The sequence below is a fragment of the Centrocercus urophasianus genome, unplaced genomic scaffold (genome assembly GCF_019232065.1).
Source record: "Centrocercus urophasianus isolate 14NV4802_14NV808 unplaced genomic scaffold, USGS_Curo_1.0 seq_11, whole genome shotgun sequence".
In the NCBI taxonomy this organism is placed as follows: domain Eukaryota; kingdom Metazoa; phylum Chordata; class Aves; order Galliformes; family Phasianidae; genus Centrocercus; species Centrocercus urophasianus.
Window position 1 is genome coordinate 34,392,616 of NW_024884253.1, and position 15,811 is coordinate 34,408,426.

General features: G+C 35.0%; 1 protein-coding gene across 6 annotated transcripts in view; it reads left to right on the top strand.

Annotated features, from left to right (window-relative positions):
* ASPH (aspartate beta-hydroxylase) overlaps positions 1-15,811 on the top strand; it is a 102,228-nt gene that overhangs the window by 37,321 nt on the left and 49,096 nt on the right. For 4 of the 6 annotated variants that reach the window (XM_042833207.1, XM_042833225.1, XM_042833233.1 and 1 more), the window contains 12 exons: positions 1,350-1,439; positions 3,106-3,180; positions 3,634-3,795; positions 4,933-4,992; positions 6,641-6,697; positions 8,899-8,943; positions 9,652-9,684; positions 10,678-10,716; positions 11,465-11,509; positions 11,638-11,685; positions 12,193-12,246; positions 13,153-13,197. In XM_042833207.1, coding sequence (XP_042689141.1) covers positions 1,350-1,439; positions 3,106-3,180; positions 3,634-3,795; positions 4,933-4,992; positions 6,641-6,697; positions 8,899-8,943; positions 9,652-9,684; positions 10,678-10,716; positions 11,465-11,509; positions 11,638-11,685; positions 12,193-12,246; positions 13,153-13,197 — 753 coding nt within the window. Of the gene's footprint in view, positions 1-1,349; positions 1,440-3,105; positions 3,181-3,633; positions 3,796-4,932; positions 4,993-6,640; positions 6,698-8,898; positions 8,944-9,651; positions 9,685-10,677; positions 10,717-11,464; positions 11,510-11,637; positions 11,686-12,189; positions 12,247-13,152; positions 13,198-15,811 lie in introns of all 6 variants that reach the window. The other 2 variants (XM_042833215.1, XM_042833253.1) reach the window with 2 other exon arrangements.

A 15,811-nucleotide genomic window follows, 5' to 3' on the forward strand; every position in this document is an offset into this window, starting at 1 on the left:
TGTGTGTGTCTGTGTGTGTGTCTGTGTGTGTGTCTGTGTCTATTTAAGAAAGTGGAGGTGCTCAAGGCCAGGTTGGATGGGACCCTGGACAGCCTGGCCTAGTATTAGATATGGAGGTTGGTGGTCCTGCACGTGGCACGGGTTGAAGCTTGATGATCCTTGGGGTCCCTTTCAACCCAAGCGGTTCTATGATCTCAGAACTCAAATGTAAATCTGCTAAAGGTGTCGTATGGTCATGGGAAAGTTCAGTTTTGAAGAGTCCTTAAGAGGTCTTTATTCAAACATCCTGCTCAAAACAGGGTCAACTCAGAGTAAGACCAGCTTACTCTGAGCGTTACCCAGTACTGTCTTGAAAAAATAAAAGGATGCGAGTGCACCTTTCTGCTTAGGCTGTTCTGAGTGTCTTCATGGGAGGGGTTGAGGGAGGGGAGTTTATCCCTGCATCCACATCTCTTATTTCAGTCTTGCTTGAATTTTTCCTGAGGAATGATGGAGAGGAGGATCAGGCTAATACCAATACATTCTTTCTTGTGGATGTGTTGTCTTAAGATGTGGGATCATCTTTCCGACTTCTCACTGTACTTCATGTAACTAGGGCTGTAAGTTGTAACTAATGAACATATCATTCTTGAGCGGGTGTCTGAGTAAGATATTAATTGTCTTTCTTTCCATCTCTTACCTTTGTACTGATCATTGCTGTTATTTGTTGCTTTTTTTTCCATGGTGTTTTGATCCAGAAAGATTCAGTGATATGGATAGTAAACCACGTTGTGGTGAAACGTTATCAGTCATATTTTTTGTGCAGTTACTTAAGTGTCAGGAGAAAATAGAGTGGCATTGCTATGTTTTGAAGAAACTACAATTCTCTTTATCAGATCTTTGAAGTTATGAAAGCATATTCTCAGTATGAGCTTCATATCCTAAATTTCAAATTAGTTATTTATAAAATATAAAAGTGATCATATAAAGCACTTTTTTCCAACGATTGTAAGGAAAAACCTGTTGCCTATTTCTCTTTTGGATACTAAATAGATCTTGAGAATAGCACGGTAACTTGTTTTACTTACCCTGAATTAAAAACAGATGCTTAAATTTCTGTCCATATTTTTCTCATTGTGTGTCTACCTTTAAAATGTATATTTGTTTATTATCTCAATACACTTTGGTTTTTGTGTACACTAAATATCAGGACAGCCCTGCTGTTACAATTGATTGTTGAAATGAATTTTCAAGTGTTTCATGTCAGTTAATTTTAACTGTAGTTGCTGCTGATGTAGTTGAAACAACTTATAAGTCAATCAAACAATAATAAAAAAGCCTAAAGATAACTTTATAACTGAAAAATGCAGGCCTAAAAGAAAGATCTGTCCCAGAACAGCCAGCATCCCCAGTATCTGAGGAGACCATTCAACCCGCTGAGGAGTCATTCGTCAAATCAGGTAAGGTTTTTCATAAACCACAGATGAAGCACAAGACTCAGTGTTTCACTTGATTTAGTGTTCTGTTCCTTCACTATGCAAACTCATTGTGGTATTTCTTTGGGTAGAAAATAAAATCTTTAATCACTTTTATGTATTGTTTATACATTATAACATTCAACTGGAGTGACCGTTAACAACTTTTTGTAAATCAGTAGAGATTTTATTACAGTAAGAGTTTATTGCTTACACAAAGTGTAGATTGTACTCTCCTCACTTCTCATGGTTGCTGTTAAAACCATATCACAGCAGAGAGACTTTTTGCTGGTGTATAGTTATGGTTTTTGTATGTGTGCAACCATATACACAGTCAGAATAACAGCAGATTCTCCAGCTAAAACATAAAAATTAGATATCAAAATGAATAGAAATCATTTTCCTATTTGGGGAAGAGGAAAAAAGAAAAATATAGAAGTAGCAGTACAGCAGCTGTTCCTTCTAAATATTACTTTTATAGTAAGACCGTTTACAGTTTCTCAACTAATCTGACAAGAATAGAAAGGTCTACTGTTTAATTCTAGTAACTTCAACATTTTATGTTGTTTTAAACTTCAACTAAAAATGGAATTGCTTGATAAGATTAATCAAATATTCACTCTCCTACTGAAACTAATAGTATATAAAAATTAGAATAAGTATATTCTTAGTATTAGAAAAAAGTCACAAATATTTTAAAGCCCCTCAAATATTAGTAAAATTTATTAGATTCAAGAGGAATTTAGGGGAAAAAATGTTAAATGTCAACTTTTGGATATGCAATTTACACTTTCCTGTAATTCACAGTGTATTTTTTTCCAGTTCCAGGAAGAGGCTTGCCCTGTTTCATCTTTATGTATAGCTAACACAATAATCCACAAATGTGGAGAATATGGTTAATAAAATGTAATATAGAATCTGTTTAAAAGACTTGAATTACTTAAGTCATTATAAAATATATAACTGAGGTGTAATTTCCTGTCTATTCCACCCCCAACTTTCTTTTACAAATGTTTTGGTTTTTTATCTGAAAATGCATTTGGATTGGTTTTGTGCCATGGAGTTTCTCAGTGCAATTTTTCAGGATATTTATATGAAGGTAACTTTAAGTACAGAATCCATTTACGTCGTGGGCTGGTGTATTCAGTGATTATTGCTTGTCCCTGGAAACAGTTTGTGATTTAGTCTGCTATGCCAGGAGAAGTCCTTGGTATTGTAATGTTAATATTTATTTCCCCTACTTCTAAAACAAGCGAAACGCCACTTGTGCAAATGATATTGTGTTGTCAAAAACTGCATGCTAGTACTGCTACCTAAATCACAGGAAAATAACAGGTGGATTCCTAGAAGAGAATTCATGGTTTTTACAGTTATCTCAAGTTGCAACTGTTATTGCTGCTGAAAAAAAAACATGCAGGAAATCTGCGTAGAATAATTCTTTCAATTCATTGGATGTAATCGATGCAATATTTGCTTTATTGGACAGTAAACAAAATGCAGAGGTTTATCTGAATTTGTGGAAATTGATGGAAAGGAGTAAGAACTTTATGGAGGCTACTGAAAGCTGCAAGCCTTGGTTTAGTGTTAATAATTTATATTTTGTACTTACCTGCAAGTAATTTACTTACACTGCAATTTATGATCCCTTTAGAGCACAAGAATCTTGATGTAGAATTGGAAGAGGAAATTCAGCCTGTTCTTCATGATGCTCTCCATTCCCAGCCTGGTAATGAATTAACGTTTAGACATCACTGACGAGTTATAAAATGTGATCCTTTTTTTAATTAGTTTATTTATTTATTTATTTATTTATTGTATGCACTCAAGGTATTTTTACCTGCACAAGACGTTCTAATCAAATAGTTTGTGATTTTCCAAGAATGTCTTGAAAATTCACTCAACAAATCCTGAAACGGTAACTTTTTAATTCAGAGAATTCACAGAAACACTCTGTACAGTGCAAGAATGGGTAAAGAGAAATTGTTTTTATTTGTGAACAATGAAGACACTGATCAGTCAGTGCAGACACTTTGGACTTACTGTAAGAGGCAGTCAAGTTGTATCCTCTGTTGTGGAGTAGTAGAAAAACGCGGTAGTTGTGTTGAAAGCTGAATTTTTTTTATTCTAGTAGAGTGTACCAGTGAGTATGTGTTATCTAAAAATTTATATTCTTGATTAGGAGAGGGACATGAAGATGTAGATGAAAGCATAACTGACCAGTGGCAAGAGAAGGAAGAAATACATGCAGAACCATTTGAAGCTCCTGCAACAGATGACATGCTTAGAGAATTAGAGAATGAAGTGACAGAGGATTATGAGATACCAGACTCATTTCAGAAAGGTATTTGAATGACTAAATATATTTAAAAATTAAATGTTCACAAAAATTCAAGCAGACAAATTTAAATAAGAGTCAAGTGTCTTTAATTTAATGAGAAATAATTTCTGCTTGCCACAGTCTTGGAAAATATTGGAATGCTTTAAAGATGTTCTGATCCAGGTAGCTGTAAGTTATAGTAAGCTTACTGCTGTGTTGGCTTTCAGACAACAAAATTAATCTGTGTTCCAGCTACGCATTTCACCCCAAATAAAAGTGCTCATACAATATCTGAAGTGATATTATCAATGAAGAATATCTGAAGATTGAGCTTGCTTCTATACTCAAGAAGCTTTTTTAATATTAAATTTTACACATTTCTTATAGGTGTTCTCAGTGTATTTCCCTTGTAATGTGACACTTGAAGAGAATGTTGTATGTGAGCAATATTCCAAGTCTTGCAAAGAACATGCTGTAGTATAATGAGGATATTCATACCCTGCTGCTTTGAGATATCAACAGGCTGTTACAAACTGTAATATTACAGAAGAATCATCTGGTTTAATTCAGATTTAGGGAAAAGTACATCTGAATGCTTTTGTCTGCAGTACTGACAATTGTGCATATATTTTTAAGACCTCTTTTTGAAAAACTTAGGTAATGATTGCTGTCTACATGTTCTGATTGCTGAAAGTATGCTGAGATTCTTTCATCTCAGCTGAAGTAAATCCTTTCAGTCTTTCAGTCCTCCTTGTTTGTTTGTCTTCTGTTCTTCAAGGTGTAAGCTACAGTAGGAAATACATTGAATATTCAAATTCCAGTTATTTTAAATCTTGGAAATAATTTTTAAGGCAATATAAATATGTTCTTTTGTTCTTTACGTTGAATCTCTCATGAAGTCTGATTTTCCAACAGCAGACCTGAACTTGGGAGATGAAAATTTCTGTAGGAACAGCCATCTTTTCCAGAGTGAATGTGTTTAGTGTATGTGTATTCTCAGTATAACATACATGATTATTATTTCAATCTATATATGAATATCTTTCTGGCAATAGAATAAATCTACTTACTATTTCTGCTTAGAAATGTTACTATTCATGCATAGTATTCTGTTAAAGGATTTCACAAAACCAGGAATTTTTAAATATGTCTATTTCTTAGATGCTGATTTTGTAGCAGATGATCCTGGAGCAACAGAACCTGAGACATACGAAGCTCCAGGTATCATTTTATATTTCCGAAGTCAATAATATTAGCTTTGTGTCAGAAATGGTAAGAGAAAGCAAAATACAAAATGCTAAATTGATTTAGTAATAGATGATTTTGAAAATGTTTATTCTCCAAACTACTGTTCTTGACTTGTCTTATATATTTTTATTTTCACTGAAATGACTGTATCATATCTGCTATGACAAGTGGTTCTTAACAGATACAGTATAAAATAATAAATAAATAATAAGTAATACATAAAACAGTACTTTATGTATTACTGTCTTGTAACATTCTATCTTGCTGAGGTTCTTCTGGCCTATTATTTTTGTCTTTAATCAGGAACTTGTGCTCTCACATGTTTCAGAAGTATTCAGTTTATAACCTTCCATTCAGAACTATCTGAAGTGTTGCAATGTTATTCTTTCAGAGCCAGTAACCTCCACAGGCTTGATATGGAACTATCTTTGCACTATCATTCTGTACACCCTAATTTATCTTTAAAGCATTCTTAAGTGTTAATGTATACTAATACAGTTAGCTTCTAGTTTTCATCACACTGTGTTTTATCAGATTTGCATCTTTCTTATGCTGAGGGCCTCAGGCCTGGATACAGTGCTCTAGATGGGGCCTCACAAGTGCAGAGCACAGGCAGACAATCACCTCACTCTGCTGCCTGCTGCTCTTGATGCAGCCTAAGGTGCATTTGGCCTTGTGGACTCTAAGCGTACGCTGCTGTCTCTTTTCCAGCTTTTCATCTGCCCACAGAACCCACAGATCCTCCTGTACTCTGTACTCCTGTACTGAGAGGGTTGCTCTCAGTTTCTTCTCCCAGTCCATACATATGTGTGGGATTGCTCTGACCCAGGGGTAACACGTTGCACTTTGCCTTGTCGAACCTCGTTAGGGTTGTGGGCCCACTTCTCAAATTTGCCCAGGTCCCTTTTTATGACATCTCTTCCTTCTGTTGTATCAACGGCACTACTCACCTTGGTGTCATCCACCAACTTGCTGAGGCTGCTCTTGATCCCACAGTCTGTGTCATTCATAAATTAAGGAGCACCAATTCTAAGGCAGATCCCTGGGAGGGACACCACTTGTCTCCAGCCTCTCTCTAGAGAGACAGTTAACCAGCACTCTGGCTGTAACTGTCCAGTAAAGTCTTTATCCACCAAATAGTCCAGCCTTCAAATCCATATCTCTCCAGTTTAGAGATAAGGATGTGGTGTGGGTAATCTTAACTATTAGTCTATCTATTGAGATCCAGCTGGATCATTGAAATTTCCGTGCTGAGAAGAGTTTTCTTCTGAATGCTACTAATGCCTCTATATAGCATAAGCATTCTATTCCATTTAAATCAAGTTTCAGTGAATTTCAGTTTAAACTAGGTTTATTTTCTTTGTCCCAATGCTAGTTCTGCATTTTACATTCTCTTTTTATACCAAATATGATAGCAACAAAATTTTTTGCCTGTTACAGCAGAAGGATCCAGCGCTTTCCATTAGATTGCTATTTGTCTAGTGTCAAACATCAATTTGTAAGATTTTTATTTAATAGTTTTCTACTAGATATATAAATGGAGCTATTGAAAGATGTATTATTGATGCAAGTTAAAACAGTGGGTATTGAAAAAATATATTTTTTCATATTCAATTTTCAGTTTCTTATGAATATGATATGGATTTGGAAAACACAGTAAGTGATCCAGAAGCTCCAGGTTTGTACATTTTCATAAATTCAGACTGTAATCAATTCTTTAAGCAGTTTTTGAAGTAATGTGTCGTTTACTGTTATGTCACAGCTTTATTTTTAAACAGATTTTTCAAGTAGTATCAAATAAAAATTGTTTTTTGCGTCTGTGTTACCATTACAATTATATACAAAGGATTCCATTAATCCAATCCACAAACACTTGCAAAGTATTTGCTAGAGTAAATAATAGATTATTATGCTAGGCTGGGCTAGGGAAGATGTGAGCTGAGATCCACAAGGAAACTGGAGCTCCTGGTCACAAGGGGAAAGCTGAGGTGCTCAATTACTTCTTTGCCTTTGCTTCACTGGCAAGAGCTTTAGCTGCACCATGCAAGCTGCAGAAAGGAAAGAACTGGGTGATACAAGATCTTCCCAGAAAGAGGATAAGATTTGAGACCATCTAAAGAACCTGAAGGTTCACAAGTCCATGGGACCTGACAAAATCCATCTGTAGGTTTTGAGGGAACTGGTGGATTGAACTTGCCAAGCTACAAGCTATCAATCTTATCTGAAAGGTCATTACAGTTTGGTGAAGTTTCACCGACAGGAAAAGGCAAACGTAACTCCCATTTTCAAGAAGGGTATAAAAGAAGATCCAGGGAACTACAGGCCCATCATTCTTACCTCTGTGCCTGGTAAAGTCATGGAGCAGATCCTCTTGAAGGCCCAACTAAAGCACATGGAAAATAAAGACAAGGTGATTGCTGGTAAATAATGTGCCTTCAACAAGAGCAACTCATTCCTGGCAAACTTATTGGCCTTTTATGGTGTTATAGCATCAGTGGATAAAGGAAGAGCAACTGACATCTACCTGGATTTGTGTTTGACACTGTCCTTGACAATATCCTGTCTCCAGATTGGAGAACAATGGATCTGATGGATGGACATCTCCCTGGATAAGGAATTGACTGGATGGTCGCACACAGAGAGTCGTGGTCAGTGGCTGAATGTCCAAGTGGAGACTGCTGATGAGTGGCATTCCTCACAGATCATTACTGGGACATCTTTGTAGGTGACATGCACAGTGAGATCAAGTGTACCCTCAGCAAGTTTCCAGGTCACACCAAGCTGAGTGGTGAGGTTGATGCGCTTAGAGGGAAGGGATGCTATCTAGAGGGACCTGAATAGGCTTGAGAGGTGGGCCCGTGCCGGCTTCATGAACTTCCAACAAGGTTGAGTTCAAGGCCCTGCACTTTGCTGGGGCAATCTCAAGCAGAGATAAGAATGGGTGGAGAATGGCTTGAGAGCCCCTGCGAAGAAGGATTTGAGAGTGTTGGTTGATGGAAGACTCAGTGTGAGCAGACAGTGTGCGCTTGCAGCCCAGGCCAACCACATCAAGAGAAGTGTGACCAACAGTCAAGGGAGGTGATTCTGTCCCCCTACTCCGTTCTCTTGAGACCCCACCTGTTATACTCCATCCAGTTCAACACAAGAAGGACATGGAGCTGTTGGAGCAAGTCTGGAGGAGTGCCATGAAGATGATCAGAGGGCTAGAACACCTCCACTGTGAGGGCAGTCTGAGAGAGTTGAGGCTTTTCAGCCCAGAGAAGGCTCAGAGGAGACCTTATAGTGGCCTTCCAGTATTACAAGGGGGCCTGGGGAAGGACTTTTTATAAAGACATGTAGTGACGGGATGAGGGATAATGGTTTTAAATTGGAAGAGGGCAGATTTAGACTAGATATTAAGAAGAAATTCTTTACTGTGAGAGTGGTGAGACACTGGAACAAGTTGCCCAGAGAGGTTGTGGGTGCTCCCTCACTAGAAGCACTTAAGGCCAGGCTGAATGGGGCTTTGGGCAGTCTGTTCTAGTGGGAAGTGTCCCTGCCTATAGCAGGGGATTGGATCTAGATGATCTTAAAGGTTCCTTCCAACCCAAGCCATTCTATGATTATCAGCAACCTACATGCATTCCTAATAATAATACAGACATGCTTATACAATAATACGTACAATAGTACAAATATGCAAATAACTTACTATGTTGTGGTCTAGCTCATGGATGTGTTTTATCACCTAGCTGTGAATTTCGAATAAATATTGCGATGTTTATTCTTACATGCATGTTTCTGTTGTTTTTGAGCCTAATATGATTTTTTAACTTGTGCTATTTAGCTGTTGCATGAAAATTTGACAGAAACATAAAATATTGAATATTTTTATTTAAGGTAATGCTGAGCTAACATTAGAAGATGCTGTTGAACACTACACAGGTACAATCCAAAATCGTACTTTTTTCAGTGAATTTTATCCTCAAAAAAAGCTGTCCCCTTTCCTGTCCTCCCAGATTGGAGCTGGTATATAGCATCAGTTTATTAGTGTAATCTTAAAAAAATACAAATGGAGGTCTGGCAAAATGAGCAGAACAGTATTTTGAGGGTTAAATATTTAGGGTATTTATTTTTTAAATTGCATGGGAATATTTCTGTAGATTAAAAAAAATATATATTATTTTCAATTTGCTAAAGGCTTTTGGAGGTGGTATATCTAACTGTTGGGGGAAAAAATTCGTATCTTTCTTAAAAAGTAAAAATAAAAATATCCACAGTATGTTGTAAAGTTTTACTGTATGTAAGAAAGACTGATGGGTATTTCCTTTAAGATTTACAGGTCATTTACAGTTGATTTCATGGCTTGATTATTGTTATTTGTTATTATTATCTAATTATTTGATGAATCATTTTGAAGTCGTACCTAGTAATGCCAGGAAGCTTCTTATTTTTTCCCACGAAAACTGTAAAATCTTCAGTTGCAGAGAACTCTTTGTATTATGATCTGTAACACAGTATAAAATAGTATATATTCGATTTTTTTTTTTTTTTTTTTTTTTTTTTTCCCTGAATGGACTTTATTCTGAACCTTTTATTTTCTTCAAAATTCAATGAATTTTAATATTAACTTCTTTTCCCTTCTTTGAACAGAGGACAGAGAGCATGGTGTTTATGATGAACATGGTATGACAACTGTTATATTTAACTTTTATATATTGAATCATAAACCTTATTTCACTGTTGAATTATTATGATAATCTTTCTGTGATAGAAAATGAAATTATTTTGTCCTAATTTTTTTCTTGTTGTCATATTCATCTTATAAGTTCTGTGATAAGGTATTTTTGATCTTTGATACTCCATGTGACCAGGTCAGCCAGTCTGTAACAGTGGAACAAATGTAGAGTATACATATTAGTTAAATTCCCTAACTGATCTCTTTTGTGCCTGTGTGGCATAAAATATTGAGAACATCTCATGCCAGCCCTTCTCTGCATGTTTTTCTTTAATAAAACCATGGTGAGTCAGCGGTAGTTCCTTGTATCTGTGTAGCTCAGTATTACTGTATTGTACTCATTTTGTTCGTAGCTAATAGCTCAGTGGAGATTTGCTCCAATATAGTTTGATTTGGTTAATGATTTGCTAATGATTGCTAGGAGGGTTAGTACCTGCTAAGATAATGAAATTATTCAGTGTGCTTAGATACATGTTGAAGTTCTCAATTTTAAAATACACTATTATGTATCAAAGACTTACAATAAATGGCCAGCATCTTACCTATTTTCAGACATTATTTGAAGTAAAAATAATCAGTATTTTTAACCTGTTTCTTGTTCAGTTATGAAAACTATACTAGCTCTTTATTTAAAGTATAGGAGTGTAGGTGAATTATTGTAGTTGTGCAGAATGATGGTTTTATTGTTGTCATTGTTTTAAATATCTCATCTGTGTGGGTAGAAATGCAGGAGTTTCAGCATTATGTTCACATTTGGTATTTGTTTTATATGTAGAATTCACCACTGTGGGTTCCATTAAGAATTCATTTATCTGTGCAGGCCTCAAGAGTAAAGAAAGCTTTTGAGAGCTTTGCAGTTAAGAAATGAATTAGATGCCTAACAGCTAAATTATTTTCAGTTTTGTCTGTGGATCAACAACGTATTTTTCTTTCCCTTTAAGAACCAAAGCATGAGAAAGAGACCGAGACTCAAGATACAGGTATAGTCTATTGTATGTATGTATGTCTGTGTGTATGCATGAATATATTTACATATGGCATATATTAAAAAAAAAAAAATCTTTGTGTGTGGTTAAATTGCCCACAAACCTAAGAATAGAAATACAATGAGGGGAGAAGTAGACAGTGACAAAATGCTGCATTGTTAGCCATTTAGGTTGTTGACAATGCTACTACTAAATGCTCATTACTAAATGAGCATTAATGCTCATTACTAAAGCCAGTCAGCATGAGTAATCTTTGTAAGGTTACAAAAAGATCCTTTTTAACTCATAAATGTGTTTCTGAATTTGCTCTTACTTTGCTCTTGTTTCTTGTCCTGCTTATCAGTTCCTTCATGGTTTTTTAATTGAAAAGGTTATGGGTTTGTTGTTCACACATCCATCAGATGTAGTTGATGATGCAAAAAATGAAACTGAAAGACATGCTCAGAAAGACTAAGGAGGGTTTTTTTTCTAATGTCATCTTTTAAAGTTAGTATGTCTTAGTTGTTTAGAAGGTAGGTTTTAAGTATTCACCTAATAAATACAGTAGTTCTGTAGAAATACAGGAAAGAAAATTTAAGGTACTTTGTTTCCTCAAAATTGATAAAAGTTCATACTTCCCTTTTGAAGTTTTATGTTCACAGTTGAACATCTCTGTGTACGAACTCTGTTCATTTGTGTTATATGTAAGTTTCTTCAGTTTAGAGCTTGACTTCGTTGTTGCTCTGAATTAAATGTTTTTTAGCTGTTGAAGACCTTCCTGAGGAAGTACATGAAACCACAGAACCAGGTATGTATTGTTACTGTGGTCTTGAAGTGCTTTTGTTATCCATTTCTTGGTTGTTTTTTGGTATTGTTTTTGTTTTGTTTTGTTTTTTAGAGAAGGAGAGCTAACTATGTACTTCTGTCTTTTTATAGTTGGAGATGAAATTGTTGAAGACTTAAAAATTGAGAAAAAACTACAGGGTATGAAATTTTTATATATAAAGAAATCAAGCATTTTCCTTCCATTTATATCTCTTAATATGTTTTTTTTTTTTTAAAGACAAAAAAATGTTCTCTATGAAGTGCTTAATGTCAAAAATATCATTAAATATGATGGTTTTTCAAACATGACCTTAATTCAGTCAGCTTGAGGAAAGTGGTCGTCGCTTTAGTCTTAGCATAGCTAGGGATTTGCTGCTATAGTTTATTCAAGTTTTCCATTTCATAAATTGTTGTAATGGCAATCATAATTGAAATCCCTTTTTGGGAGGAGGGGGCAAAATGATAGCAGTCATTAACTAAGAGGGTCTAAACTTATTTTATATGAAATGTGCTTAGGTGCTTTTGTGCTACTGATATTTTAACTTCTTTGTCCTTCAGTTTAACTTCTACTTGTTTGATACGAAAGAGACTGGGTGGTTGGTGAGGAACAGAAGCAAAATTTTAAGCATTTTGTGTAACTTTCATATTTAAATTTATTTATAACAGTAGAAAGTAAGCATACAGAAGAAGATAATGTGGCCGCTGGACCAGAGGAATCAGGTTTGTATATTATGTTTCACATGAACTTGCTACTTTATATAAATTAGATAAATACCATAGAATAGAATTCTACGGTAAAAATATATTCGCAATTTCTTTTGCCACAGAACTTGTTTTCCTTTAAGGATGGGTGTAACTGCGTTATTAGAAGCTAGCATGTTCCTTTTTTATTTTACTTCGCTTTCTAATGTTAGTATTTTAAATGCTTAGGAAAGCTCAGTTTTAGAAGTCGAGAGTGCTCTAGCTCAGAATGACTTGTAACCATAAAAACGATCATAGTTGGTCCTAGGAATTGGAAGATTTTCTTGCCATGCTCTGTCTGCCACCTGGCAGTCAGTAGTGCATACTCTGGAAAAAGAGCATAACAGAAGAAAGGGGGAATATTTCCCCAGCTTTGAGTGGCACCACTACAGAATTTGTGAGTCAGAGCATGTATTGCCCTCTTCAGTTTCTCGTATTTGCTACAGTCAGTATTATAACTATTATGAATTCTTCTCTGGTAAATTTGACTCCCTCTATGCATGAATAGGGAACTATGTGCAACCTTTAGCCTACTAGCAATAGCAGCAGTTGGTGACATGTCTAATTTAAACATACATCCTGAATTAAAATCAACTGAATTTTTGAGTCAAATCCATACTCAAATAGCATATTAAACTGGGAGATTTGTGCTTATGATAGTACAATTTCAGAATTTTGTTTTTAAATTTAATTTTAATTTTTTCCTAGAAAAACGTAGCTGAAGAAAATTTGTATCCCACTTCAGAAAAAGTATTATTGCTCATTAGTCTTAATAGGTCACTGTTTTGAGCATAAGAGGAAAACTTTTCTGTAATCGTTTTAGACTTTCTGTAAACATTTAGAGAACTACCCAGTTTTAGTTGTTTGTGCACTTTTCATTTACAGAAGCCCCAGTTCAAACTGAGGATTATTCAAACGATAATCTAGTGGGTAAGTGTTTAAATGTTTTCCTTTTTTTTTTTTTTGTGAAAAATATATATATATAATATATATATATTATTTTATTTATATAAATTATATTATTATATTATTATTTATATTATTATATTATTTATATTTATTTATATTATATATATATAGCTGCATGGTAAGTTTTGCAGACAATTTTTGGAAAGTATTGAAGGATAATCATTACTCTCGTTTTAAGTTTTTTGTGGTTATGAAGCAATAATTTTTATCTTGTCCTGGATAAATGTGAGTGATGACAAATTGAGCTATACAGAAGTATTTCAAATAAGACTGAGTAGTTTTAAAATAGAACTTATTTTAAATGATTTCAGGGAGAGCTGTATACTTTTGCTGTAAAGGTAAAAATAAAAATATCAGATTTTGAAATATGTGCGTGCTTCCTTTCCAGAGTAGCTTGTCATGGGTGATGATATTACTTCTCTGTATGTCAGTCAAACCTATTGGAGTTTGGCAATGGCTCTTTCTTCAGGCACTGGTCTGTGAACAAAGCTGGCTTTGTCATACTGTCACATTTTTCTTGATATTACCATTTTAATGAACAAAATGAGCACTTCCAGCTCTTTCATCAGGACAATAGTAATTACCAAAACCATTTTTAGAGTAATTACCTAGGGAACCTATCTGACAGGAGGGAGTTGCTTCATTGAAAGCTTGTGTGTTGTTACATTTGGTCCACTTTTCTGGAGTTATTTGAATCATAGAATTAAGTATCACAAATCAGTAGTTGGTTCTTTTATAACTGTGGGAGTGTTGAGGGCAGCACTGTGTCTCTCAGTGAGAAACCACAGGGATCATAATTTAGGAGCCCTGAGAGCTGTTTTAGTTCTAGTTAGCCTCAGACCACATGTGATGTGGGTGGTGAGACACTGGAACAGGTTACCTAGAGAGGTTGTGGATGCCCCCTCCCTGGAAGCATTCAAGGCCAGGCTTTGAGCAACCTGTTCTAGAGGGAGGTGTCCCTGCCTATAACAGGGGGTTGGAACTAGATGATCTTAAAGGTCCCTTCCAACTCAAACCATTCTGTAGCTCTTGATGTGGTTGTTGGGCAAAGGAGTTTTTGACTACCTTTGTGCATTGGTTAATCTTTGCAGTATACAGAAGCTCTGAAGAGGTGTGATACCTAAGTGATTCTGTGAGACTTTTCTTTCCTAGCAGGGAAGGAAATTTGTATTCGATGCTTAGACATGCCAAAAGTACTAGAGAACTGAAAGTGCAGATGGTCTGTGTGTTCTCCCAATACTGATCAGAAGCATGATTGGGTTTATGTTTTAATTTACATGCTGAACATTAGCTGAGGTGGTCTGAAATGCTTGTTGTAATACATATCACTGATTTGACTGTGGTGTCTTTCTAACCTGTTTATCATAATTGCTACTCATTATGTATGTGTTCGCTTATAGATAGCTAATAATAAATATTTATTTTCACAATGAATGTCAAATATTTTAAACAAGGCTTATGAACAGTGTTAAGTAGTAGTTGTTTTGACAGGATTGGCAATAAGATCAGTGAATGTAGCATACATTCCATTAGTTTGTTGTGGAACTGTAGAACGAGAAAAGATGCATCAGTTTTCTTGCAGAAAATGTGGTTGCCTACAGTTAAAATAGTAAGTAGGTCTTTATGAGACTATTGGAAACTTTTAACAGTAGAAACTTCTACTGCATAGTGTCAGTTATGTTGATATGAGGATATTAAGATGAATTTGTCTTGTATATGCTATTTCAAAATCAAGTTCAAACTCATTATCAGCTTGAAATCCTTGAATTTTGTTTCTATGCACCATATTTTTGTCAAAATCAAAACCTATTTATTCAGTTACTAAATAAGGCTAACAGTATCATTCTCCTGAGTCTTCCCTTATGAAGTAGAAAATGAAAATAATCTGTAGCACAAAATTTACTACAGCATGCTAACATACTGAAAGATTGTAAGTAATTTGTGTAGCTGTGTGGTAGCCACTTTAGAGGCAGAAGAATCATCAACAAATTGATCTATTTTGTAAAAAGCTTGTCAATACAATGCAGAAGTCAATTTATATAATATCTCTGAAAATTGAGAAAGGCAGGGTACACAATTTAAATAATTTACAATTACTGAATTTTCCTGCTATTAAAGGTTTCAGATGTGAAAGCTTGCAGGAAAACATTATTCTCACAGCCTTTTCCTCTTAGGTGATAAAATTCATATGTAGTAAGGAGTCAAAAAACATATTTTCGGTCAGAGGCTTCACTATGAACTTTTTGTTGTCAGAATTCTTTTCTCCTTTGGCAGCTTTTGATATAAATAATTTAGGATTTTTGTTTAATTGTTTTCATTTGTATGTAAATTACAGTGATTGCGTTAGAAGTAATTGGGATATATTTGGGATATAATAGGATACATTTGAAGGGAAGCATTTTCCATTTTGGGGGGATACTATTACTCTTTCTGTTTGAGTTTTTATCCCTCACATATGTAGTTTAGATTTAAAATATGTAAGGTTTTTTTTCCTCCCTTTCAATTGCACACTTTTCATTTACTTTTACCAGCTACTGAAATCCCTTGTGTTCAGAAGTTTCCATTTCAAAACATT